At 37.0% G+C, this 11,991-nt stretch overlaps 1 protein-coding gene across 2 annotated transcripts in view; it reads left to right on the forward strand.

Moving 5' to 3' along the window:
• The window catches only part of LOC106463122 (transcription elongation regulator 1-like), a 59,061-nt gene that overhangs the window by 3,337 nt on the left and 43,733 nt on the right, over positions 1-11,991 (forward strand). For both annotated transcript variants that reach the window (XM_013923098.2, XM_022390540.1), the window contains exon 2: positions 5,726-5,905. In XM_013923098.2, the coding sequence (XP_013778552.2) occupies positions 5,726-5,905 (180 nt within the window). The remainder of the gene's footprint in view (positions 1-5,725; positions 5,906-11,991) is intronic.

An 11,991-nucleotide genomic window follows, 5' to 3' on the forward strand; every position in this document is an offset into this window, starting at 1 on the left:
TGATACAATTTTTGGGGGATTTCAAAATAATGTACTAAAACATAAAAAGTAATAAGCTCAAATCTGGAACAGATATAAATATCGTAATCAGTTCTTATAAATACCATTTCCTAATGTAATTTTTCAAGATATTAAAGATCATAATGCAAAAAACTAAATGAATCAAAGTAACAGGCATTATGTTTCTTAAACTATATGCATTTATGAAGTTTCAAGCAGTTTCATCCACTAGTTTTATTGTTGGATTGAAATATAGCAAGCCTTGCAATGGCTAATCAGAAAGTTAGTAGCCACTGGTCAATGGGTTAAATATAGAGGATATGTAAAGGGAGTGTAACTAAAGCAAGAAGAGGTTGAAATTTTACTTTATGGTATGTTAATATCTCTAATATGCTTTTAATTGGTTGAACAAATCAGAAAATAAATGAGAATTAAGAGCACCCCTGATTATCTCTTGGTTTTTGAGTTTGTTAAACAATCTTTTGATGACAACTATTGGTCTTTTCTTTGGGGTCATTTTTGAGCTTCTGGCTATTTACAAACTGTGTCATCATGGTGTTGTAATCATCTGTGTCTAAGATGATTGTGCTGTGTTCTTTGTCTACATGTTAAATGTTAATAGCATTGTCCAATTTTAGACAATTCAATGCACTAAGATCTTGTTTTTTAGTTTTTGATGATAACACAAGTTTGGTGTCTAAATTTTTCTCCTACAGGTTTTTGAGCTGTAGATCCTACATTGACTACATGTCAACTGTTGGTGGTTTGGGATGAGGAAGTTCAAGCCCAAGTTGAATATTTTCCAAAACATGCATACCTCCACAGGCACTTATAGCTATTTCTCAACATCCATCTAAACATTGTGTTCACGTGCTCCAGTCTTTTATACCCCATTTGACTGCCCTTGGCAATATCTAATTTGCAAAACTTTACACTGGCCCTCACACACCCTCTATGTATAGACTGTATATAAGCACTGTATGCAGACAATATAATAACTTTTTCTCGACAAAGCGCGAGCACTAAGAATCATGTTCATTGTTCATTCCTCCTTTGTTGTGTGGTGGTAGTCAGCAGTTGTGGGGGGGGGGGGGACTGGTGGGTTCCGAGTTTCTTTTTCATCAATTTAGACACACTCTTTCCTGCTCCTTCTTTCTCTAGGGCTGCATCTACTGAGGGCTCATCTGATCAGCCACCTTTTGCCCCTTTTCTGGAGTTAGATACGCATTGCTTTGGAGTCTACCCATTCCTTGTTGTCAGATCTCGGGGGAATTACTTAGTTCTTCCTCTTTCTGATATTCCCGTGCATGCTGGGAGGCTTGCAATACAATTACGAAAGGGTATCGCTATGCCTTGCCCCCCTTGTTTATCGGAACAACATGCCCTGGCTTATCATCAGGATGAAGTATATTTGGACACTCAATGGTTGGATCTATTGGGTTCTAGGTTAGAACCTGTTATTACTCTTAACAGATATCAAGTTTCGTGGATTTGTTTGACTCTTACTACTGTATTATGATACTTTTCTTCCCTTCACCTTTTGTCTGAAGCATATCAATGCTCTCATCATCAATTTGACAACAAACAGGGAACCTTACTGGTTACCACTATGGCTCGTTTGTTCTCTTCAGGCCTTGCCTTGGTGTTGTGGATAGTCTGATTCTGGGACTTATTGAGTCGAGATGCCTTGTTGGAGTGTATTCGTTTGCCATCCACTGCCTGTGGGAGGACGATTACATTAATTTCTCAACAGCTGAATTTCCTTCACCACAGACCATGGCTGCTCCATGTTCTGTATTCAGGGTTGAACAAGCCCATGTTAGGTCCCTTCAGTGGTCAATACGTGACCAATGAATCATGAACTCTAATCCTTTGGATCATCCAGTCTCCTTACTCAGGAGCAACATCGCAGATCTCGATTGGTGGTTGGAGCAACAACACTACTATCGGGGTACCGATTCCACCTCTTCATCCTGTGATTCATCTGTTTACACATGCATCTCTTCATGGATGGGGTGCTTATATCTACAGTCTGGAGTTCCAGAGTATTTGGGCACCTTATGAGTCTGCTCTTCACATCAACATTCTTGAACTACTTGCTCAACACCGAGCAATGGTTCAAGGTTTGTCTCTCTTGAAGGGGAAAGTAGTCATGATCCATTCCAACAATTCCACAGTGGTATCCTATATTTCTCATCAAGGTGGCATACATTCTCGAGATCTCTGTTTTCAAACCTCAGATCTTCTCTACTGGGCTCACTCCCATCTTATAAGCCTCTTAGTGTGCCATATTTCTAGAGTGATGAATTTAATTGCAGATCATTTCTCTCTGCTCAACCAGATACTCTTGACCGATTGGATGCTATATCAAGAGGTTTTTCAGTGAATTTGCTCTCAGTCTGGGTCTACAATGGTAGACTCCTTTGCAAATCATTGGAATTCTCAACTGCAGTTGTTTTGGTTCCCAGTACCTCATTCTTGAGCTTTAGTATTAGATGCATTCTGTCAGGACTGGATGGGTTTGCATATGTATGCCTTTTCTTTCAATTCATCTGTTGCCCATAGTTCTAGCTATGGTTTGTTCCATTCCTTGTTGGGGTTCTTTTGGTAGCACCATTTTGGCCAGCTCAAATGGGGTTTCCTCTTCTTCAATATCTGCAAGTGTGTCCACTTCTACTACTTCCTTTATGGCCATCTCTGTTGAGACAACCTCAATCCAACATTCTACACCCAGATGTTCAGAAACTCAAACTTTATGCCTGGAAGCTATAGGGATCTTTACTGCACATAGGGTTTTAACGTATAAAGTTGAATTGTATTTAACTAAATCTCTCCATAGACCAACTATGGCTACTTATCAACAAAAATGGCACACTGATTGCCAGTGGTGTATAAAATTAAAACATAAATTCAACTCACTTCATCCAAAGGTGTCTACCATTTCACGTTTTTGACTTGGATCTTTGGGAGAGGTTTTGCTTCATCTACTTTAGCCTTATATAAAGCGTCCTTATCTACTACCTTTCAATATTCCAAATAAAGAAATGTTTTTGACTCTCCAGTGATATCTAACCTATTTAAATTCTTTTTGTGTCCTTTGGCCCAAACGGCTTTTTCAATTGCCTAATTGCGATGTTAAAGTTGTTTTACATGCATTGTCTCATCATCCTTTCAAGCATTTAGCCTCCTGTTCTTTATATCACCTTTCGATTAAGGTATATTTTTTGTTGTTGTTAGCATGTGGACATCGTTGATCTGAATTATTTGCATTACATGTACATAGGACTCTTGAATCATTCCACCTATGTCTTGCTTTACTCTGGCCACTAGAGAGGGCCACTAATCCTTCTCACCCATTCATTTGCCAGCCATTTCTCACCTTTATGACCGCTCGGACCTCGGTCGTTTGTTATGTCCTGTGAGGGCTCTCAGGTGTTATGTGGCTCGTACTAACTCTTTTTGGGGTACTAGGAATAGACTATTTATTCCATGGGATCCTTTAGTTTCTCAGGATTTATCCCCATTACCTTGACAAGGTGGCTTTGAAAATTGATGCATATTGCCTACTCTGGTCTATCTTTACAGGAGAGAAATAAGCTGTGAGTCACATCTCGCCAGATTCGTCACATTTCTGTGTCATTGGCTGCCCATTTGAATTATCCTCTGGAAGACATTGTGTGAGCTGGTATGTGTACTTCTCCCAATACTTTCATCTCTCATTACTTACACAATCTGGCAGTTTCCTATTCTGAAGGTTTTCAACTATTTCTTGTGGCTGTTCTGACTACATCTGCTATATTTTAACAAGGGGTGAGTAATTTTCTTCATCATATGTTCTCTTTTCTTTTCAGGGTCCCTTTACTTTTTATCTGGATGCCACCCCTTAACGAGTGTTGCCCAGACAGGTGTGCTTTTATCATTTTAATTCCACAATATCAATCCATTTCACTATACTTACTTGCTCTCAGTTTGGGTCTACAACGGTAGACGTCTTTGCAAATCATTGGAATTCTCAACTGCAGTTGTTTTGGTTCCCAGTACCTCATTTTTGAGCTTGATGCAACAGGTTCTGTAGAAATAAGTGTTCCTTAAGACCATCTAGGTGCATTACAGACAGTATTTTCATATGCTCATGGACTATCACGAGTAAAGCTAAAAGGGATAATGCCCGTCCCTGCTAATCATCAGTGAGATTGGTTTGCTTTTCAAAATTTAGGGAATTTAGTTTTCCTATTGCACTGTTTCCAGAGCACTGATCCTCAGGACTCCCCAATGCACATTAACCACTCCAGATTCTACTAGTGGAGCGAGGGAGTTCTTACCTCACCCAGTTTCCAGTCACTGGGGTGGTGGACAGAGGTTTTTCCTCCAGAGTGTTAGTGTGTGTTCCTCCACTTTTGGAGAAGAGGGTGAAGTTAGAGGCCCTTCTATCTGGGTCCATGGATGTGTTTCTCGGATGTTAGTAGAAGCTGTGCCAGCCTCCGTGGGAGCCTACTCGTAATACCAGTTCAGATTTGATCCTGCCCTATTCGGTTGGGTTGTGCACGACCCTTCTTATGAACAGTGTCCGATTGTATATTGTTCATGGATGGAGGTCCACTGTCACCTCATAATTTTAAACACAAGGTGGTCCCATCGTAGGTCCTTGGTTGAACAGTGTTCCATGTCCTCTCCCTGATTCTGGCGGAAAGTGGAATGCTCCTCGCCCATGCAGTTGGAGAGAAGGATGAATGTTCACAATTCCAGACTGGATGAGTTCTGTTTCTTTGGTTAAGTAAGGCATACATGATCCCGTCATTCTGAGCCTGGGATGCCTTTCAAAATGCTGTAAAATATTAAAAATATTTGTTCATAAACAAGAAATGCTTATTTTAGTCTAACTTGAAAAATGGATATTTATGACAATATGTATAAAACATAAAACTGATAAAGCTCATACCACATTGTTGTGTTGTACAGTCTCAGTTTCTCTTGAACAAAAATTTCCACATTTTGTAAATTTGCAGATTGTATTTTCAGGTATTTCCTTCATTTATACTAATTCAAACTCTGCTTCAACTTAAGAGAGAATTAAGAATTAGAGAACTCTGAATAAACTTTTAAAGTTCGACTTATGCTTGAAACTTATTTTATAAAATGTAAGCTTTTTTACAGAGTGAACACCTTAAGGACAGGGAGGTGATATTCTAATTAGTAAAAGTAAATAGTATGTTACATTAACCTTATTTTGCATTAGCTGAAAGATGTTAAATTAATATATTTGTTTTTTTACTCTTTGTAAATAATTTTGAAATATATTTTATTGATTAAAAACTTTCATGAAAAAAAAACTATTCTTAAATATTCACACATGTTTTTATCAGTTTTAGATGGTAAAACTTTTGTTTATTTTGCACACAACATTTCACCAAGTTTACCTGGCATCATTAGGTGGTGTTATTCTTAAAGACTTGGAAACTGTTCCATTTGCTCTTTTTTATTTTGTACACATTATATAGCATTAATGTATTTGCTCAGTTCAGCACAATATATTGACTTGTATTTCACATAATAAAGACCTTGTGCCATGTTTGGAGAATTATAAAGCTTGATACATAATATGGTTTGTTAGGGAATATATAGAAAGTTAAAATAACAGAATGGAAGCAGTTAATATAAATATGAGTGAATTTATTTACATAAAGAAAAAAGTGTAGTGAGCTTTCTCATCTAATTCTGTCATTAGCGGCCTCCTGGTTTACCTCCAATGAATGTTCCACCCCCTGGGTACCAGAATATGCCAGGAAGTGGACAGTGGACAACCACAGGGGTTGTTCAAGGAATAGTTTCTACTACAACAGCTACTGCTAACGGTATTGACTTGACAGGAGAAATTTGGGTTGAAACAAAAGCAGGTGATGGCAAGGTATGTTAGAATTTTAAGAAGTTCTACATGCAAGTTTCACTTGTATTATTTAATTTTGTGTTGTAAATTATCCCATTTTTTATGTCTATGTAAAATGAGGAGTGTAAAACTAATGTTCTTTCAGTTGTTTTATAAAGCATAACTGTTAAAATTTATCAGTTGTGTGGTTAATGTACAAAAAAAAGCTTGACAATTTTTTGTAAACATTGGATTTTGGTTTGTTCATTAATTCTCTTATTACAGGCTTGGTCTCAGGGTCTCGCCTCGTAACTATTTTGTGCTTGTTATAGTTTTCATACTATAGCTTTTTATGCAGTATACATATCTTCATGAAATTTTGCAGGTTACCAGTAAACATTACAAGGCTTTCATACACAAAATATCAGATTTTTTAAGTAATGATATGTTCACGCATCTTTTCTTTTCGAATGTTGAATATCCAATAATGAAAGTAATTTTGATTTTAAGATTAAAAATACTTCTATGCATCAGAAAATTGTCAAATTTAACATGCAAAAGCGTTATAGTCTCCTAATAACCTCCATATAATTAACAAACTTTGTTTTTAGAAAAACTTTATATTTTATCTGTTAATTTCAATATTGTATTTCTGTGTGGCTTTGGTCAATTTGATTGACCACATAACCACCCTAAAAAATTAGGAAATTGATATAAATCTCACTAAGCCTTGCCAAATTTTGCACGTTGAGAATGTAAAACAAAATTACATTTTTGGGTTTTATATGTACATTTTGAAATAAAAAAAATTATAAATTACTCTCTCAATATTGCAGAATTCCACTGTAATTTATCAGGCTTACTATACTAAAATGTATTTGGGTCTAAAAAAATATTGTTTTTTGAACAACATTTTGACTTACCCCTTCCTTCAAAGATTCAAGACAGAAGAAATAATCTTTGGAACTTTCCACCTTCAAGATGCTGAGAAAACCATGTGATTTTGATTGGTTATAAATACATGATAGAGCAAAGTGGGTATACATAAGGATTTCCAAAAATGGAAGAGGTGGGCGGGGCCACTGTGTTTGATTCACTAAATATAGTGATATCTTAGGAAATAGAAAATATAGGAGGTTCTTATTTTATAACTTAGCTTGTCAATATTGATAATTTGAGTTTATGATTTGTAAAAAATGTTTTACTTTGTATTTGGATATCATAAACATTTAATTTGAATTAAAGCTGCATTAAACATACCATGTGAAACAAAAAAATTATATTTAAGATTTGTTTTAATAAGAAATTAACTAATGTGTAATACTAAAATTTGAATTATAATCTACAATTCAATACCAAACTTATTGACATACATTCATAAAATAGTAGTTCAAAAAATTTTGAATGTAAGTCTACAAACATAATGACATTCCCTTTGACCCCTGACCATAGGAAATCCTGTCTACACACTTTTGCATCACATGCACTGCCATGTAAATTCCTGCACATGCCACCAGTCTTGAACAAAGTTCCTATTCTTACATGTGTCAACATGTATTGTGCCAATCTATCATGTAATCATCATTAAACTCGCTCTCCACTAAAGAAGAGTGACACATACTCATGCACAGTAATCCCTATGAACACAGGCTCATTCTTTCCTCAGCACTGTTTATTTTCAGGTTTGTATTTTTTCATAGTATTTACTGGAAATTTTGTACTTATCGTTTTAACCTTTTGTTACTGTTCATGTATAGTCTTTCTTTCCTTTATTGCCTTGATTATCTGAAAGAATGATATTGAATTTTAAAATTATCAGTTAGAAATTTCATTTGAATTATCTTTAATTTGATTCTTCTTTAAATTGACTGTGTACTTTTTGGGCACATCCCATTGTCTGTTCCTGTTGTTTTGTCCAGCACTCTTCAAGGTTGTGATTAGGCATATGCACCATCACCATACCTGGCTCATTTTCTATCTGATAACATAAAACAAAAAGGACCACCTTAACACTTCTTGGTTTAGCTGGATTATACTTTCATGTTCCCACATTTCTAACATACCCCAGGAGTCACCCATTACTGGTGACTGGAGACACTGGCAGTCAGTGATACTATTGCCATTGTGCACCATGTGGTTGGTTCCATTCTGATCTTGGATCCAGAATTACCAGCCTCCTGCTTCCAATTCTTTAACTGAGCCTGTTCCATCTTTTGAGTGTTTTATCACAATTGTTGTTTTCACTCCTGCTTTTGGTTCCTAATGGGCAGTTTCACACACTGGTGGATACTCTCTTCGGTGGCATATGACCTAATTTGAGTCTCTGACACTTTCTCCACATCTTAATTTGTTTGCCTGCCTTTTTCTTTCTTTGATTTGTTTGGTTGGCTATGGCCCCATCTTTTCATTGGGTCCGGTGAATTATTATCTGGAGGTTACATTCTTGAGGCCTGTTTTGACCTGAATGTTTGGCCATTACTTATCCCTACCGATATGGCTTTCTCTGTTACAACTTTGGCTGGTTCGGCTCTTCATTTCAGTCTGAACCCCATTCCCTGTACTTCATTCATTTGTGAGGTCTCTCTCTCACTTTGTATGTGGGGCAGGTTCATTCTTCATATTTTTCTTTGTGACATGGAGCTTTGATATCAGGGTTATTTTGCCTTTTTTATTTCCTTCATGAGTCTTTTTTTTTCTTTTGAGAGCTTTTTCTCATTCCTCTTAGGTGTGCTCGTATTTGTCCCTTTCAACTGTTTTTGGTCTGCCAATGCAGATACTGTCAGATATACACAGTCTTCCTTTCATGATCAGGCTGGTTAACTAGGTCCCTTGCACTTGTTTGGAACCCTTCAGAAGTCAGTTTGTGGGCTCCTTCTGTTTACATGTGTGAGTTTCCACATCCATGGTGAATGTTTTACAGGTGGCACTTTGTGTAGGTCTTGTGCTTGATGTCAACCAATCTTATGACCACACACTTTTCTATGGCCTCTGTTCCAGTGGGGTGCAGTTTTAGACATCTAATATATTTCCAAATTTGGTCTCCAGGAGTGAAGTTCCTCTGCCTTTACATCCTTTAGTGGGTAGCTACTTGCATGCTTGCTGTCATCTTCTCTCTTGTTTTTCTGGTCTCATCGTTATCAATTTGGATTGCCTTTGTTGTTTCTTCCTTCACCTGACAGGAAGGCACTTACTCACAGGTCTTCTGTTTTACTGGCTCTGGACTTTCTCTTTTGGGCCCATGACCACCATGTTCAGATGTTGATCTATTGTGTCTTGAAACTTGGATCCTGATAGCAGTTTGACTATCTTGCTTAGGCCTTAACTCTTCCCACAGATTGTTTTCTCCATGATCTGGTGTTTTCAGTGGATTTACTCCCACTATGGATGTTCAATCATTACTGCTTTTCAACCTCCCCTCCACTCCTTACTTCCACTCATATCCAATCCCAAACTCTACACTCTGGCTGTGGATGCTTTGTGTCTCGTGTGGTTCACCATCCTTATACATGTTTCAGAAATAGTTTTTCTCTTTTTCCATTCCAGAAGACATCATTCGAGTTTGTCTTGATTTACTCACACACTATTTACTAAAGGGACAAATTCATCTTTTTCCCAGGCTGCCCCGAAATTTGGATGGCTTAGGAGGGTGATTGAATGTTTTCTCCATTCCTCCTCTTTTTATAATAATTTCGAGATTATTCCCTGTAAAGATTCTCCTTTGTTATATATGACATAATCTTTAATGTTATCTCACTTGTACTGCCCTATTTTTGGGCACTTGCCAGCATCTTTTTTTTTCATGGGATTCTTCTTCTTCTGGTACCTTATATCTTTTCACTCTGACTGGTTTGGTCATACCATACATCCCATTTGCCTAGTTTCTTCTTCTGTGGGTGATGACCCTTTTCTTATTTTTCCTGTCTTCACCCATCGTACTGTTGATTCTCCTGCCTATAACCATGTAGGTTGTCTGTTTCAGGTCTTGTAAATGGGGATGTGGACAATCCCAAATGCATTGATGTTCTATTACTTACACACCGGGGAGGTTTCACCTATCCTGGCTTTTGTCTGCCTCTACTTGTCATTTTCTGCAGTTATGGTGAGTTGTTTATTTTTCTCCTTTCTTTTTCAAGTCTCATAACCATCTTATGCAATATATATATATATATCTGTATTATGGAGAGGATGCAACCCACTGAGTGGCTGGTGTTGCCTCACTGCAAATTCTTGCCTAAGATCCACATTGAGTTGGAGTGTATGGAAAGTTTTAAGCCTATCTGCTGCTGCTCAGTGCTAGGTGTTGAGATGGGATTTTCTACAAGACTGCTTTGGCAGTTTCTATTTGTATTATGTTGACCAGCCATTCTGCATTTCACAACAATAAAAAAAAAAAAATTATGACAGCACTAGGTGTGTGCCTGCCTTCACAATGTCTCTAGTCATGGTCACCAATTGCATTGCCTCTCAATGTGGGACATAATGGCAGATGATTGTGCCTGGTGACAATGGTCCATGCATCTCTGTAGTGTTCTCACATGTGAATTCTGTCCTCCCCCAATTTTTTCAAATGAAGTACAGGAGTACCCTTGTGATCCCAGTCCCAAGTCACTGGGAAAGCCAATATTGAGTTTCTCATTAGTTTTTATGAGACAAATTGGACACACCCCTAATGTGGGAAGTAGGGCTAGGGTGTTATCTGGTAGTGTTATACAAGTTAACCCACTACGTAATGAATCAAGTGATTTTTTGGGTTCACCTTGGGACACAGGTTTGGGATGGTACTCCCTGCTCCTGATTTTGTGGTATCTCACATACATATTTCTTCAGTATGGAATGGCTTGAATTATAGCCCTTGCCAAACTATACGCTCATGCTCAACTATCCAGCTATAAGATAATGGATGGTAGAGCAATCTACATTTCCACCCACCTTAGTGACATGTTAGCACCAAGAAAAAACTTCTGTGACTATCTTTTGCTCTGACACATCTTTTGGGTGAAGAGTATTCCCTGCTTGAGATGGATTTGTTCTCCCACCAAAGTGCTGCTCCACATGACCACCCCTCACCTTGTGGATGTCATATTTCATGAGCTTTCTCTTTCTTATGCTATTTTCAGAAAAGAGCTCTCCTTTGTAATCTCTCTCTGTACCAATCTCTTCGCCATCTTTATTGTGGGATTCTAGCTCTTTGTGGTGCAGATGGACGAGTACCTATCTGAAATGAATTTTCAGTTAAGGGAATGTTAACTTTTGGATGTTTTATTTGAAACACACATTTACAGAAAGTCAGTTCACTATAAGTAATCATGATGTCCTCTCAAATTCTGAGGGTTACCAACTATGGTTCTTCATTATTCTCTAATATTTGCTGCCATCTCCAATATTCCTGAATCAAGCTTCTCATTTCCAGTCCTATTTTTAATGCTTTCAATCTTACCCATCAGAATTTGTGTCAGCCTTTCTTCAGATCTAAGTAGAACATCTTCCATTTTCTACACATGATCAGCAGTTGTCTGCTTGTCTTTGTGGATTCCAATACTTTCTCATTAATTTTTTTATCCAAATTGATGATCATCTTTTATGATACTACATTTCAAGTGCTTCCACCTGTTTTTTGTTTTAGCAGACAGGGTCCATGTTTACACCCTGTGGAGTAGGAATTACCATACATAACATTTTAGTTGTCTCTTCTTCATCTATAGATTAACTCTTTCAGCTTGGGCTTGGTGCCTAGGACTGGCCTGATAACCATTTTGTGCTTGTTATAGTTTTCATGCTGTAACTTTTAAATTAACAAGTGAATATTAATGAAATTTGGTAGATTATTAGTAAATATTTCAATGCTTTTATACACACAATATCAATTTTTTTTTTCTTTTTGGATGTTACCTTTCTATCATGCAAAGTAATATTCATTTTAAGATTAAAAATACTTTTATGCATCAGAAAATTTTGAAATTTCACATGTGAAATCTTTATAATGTCTGGATAGTTATCAAATGTTTCTTAAGAAAAAACTATATTTTATCTGTTATTTTCAGTAATTAATCTCTGTATGGTTTTAGTAGATTTTGAACGATCTCGCAACCAACATAAAAAAATTAGGAAATAAATATAAATTATGCCTC

Source organism: Limulus polyphemus, unplaced genomic scaffold (assembly GCF_000517525.1).
Source record: "Limulus polyphemus unplaced genomic scaffold, Limulus_polyphemus-2.1.2 Scaffold1329, whole genome shotgun sequence".
Classification (NCBI taxonomy): Eukaryota; Metazoa; Arthropoda; class Merostomata; order Xiphosura; family Limulidae; genus Limulus; species Limulus polyphemus.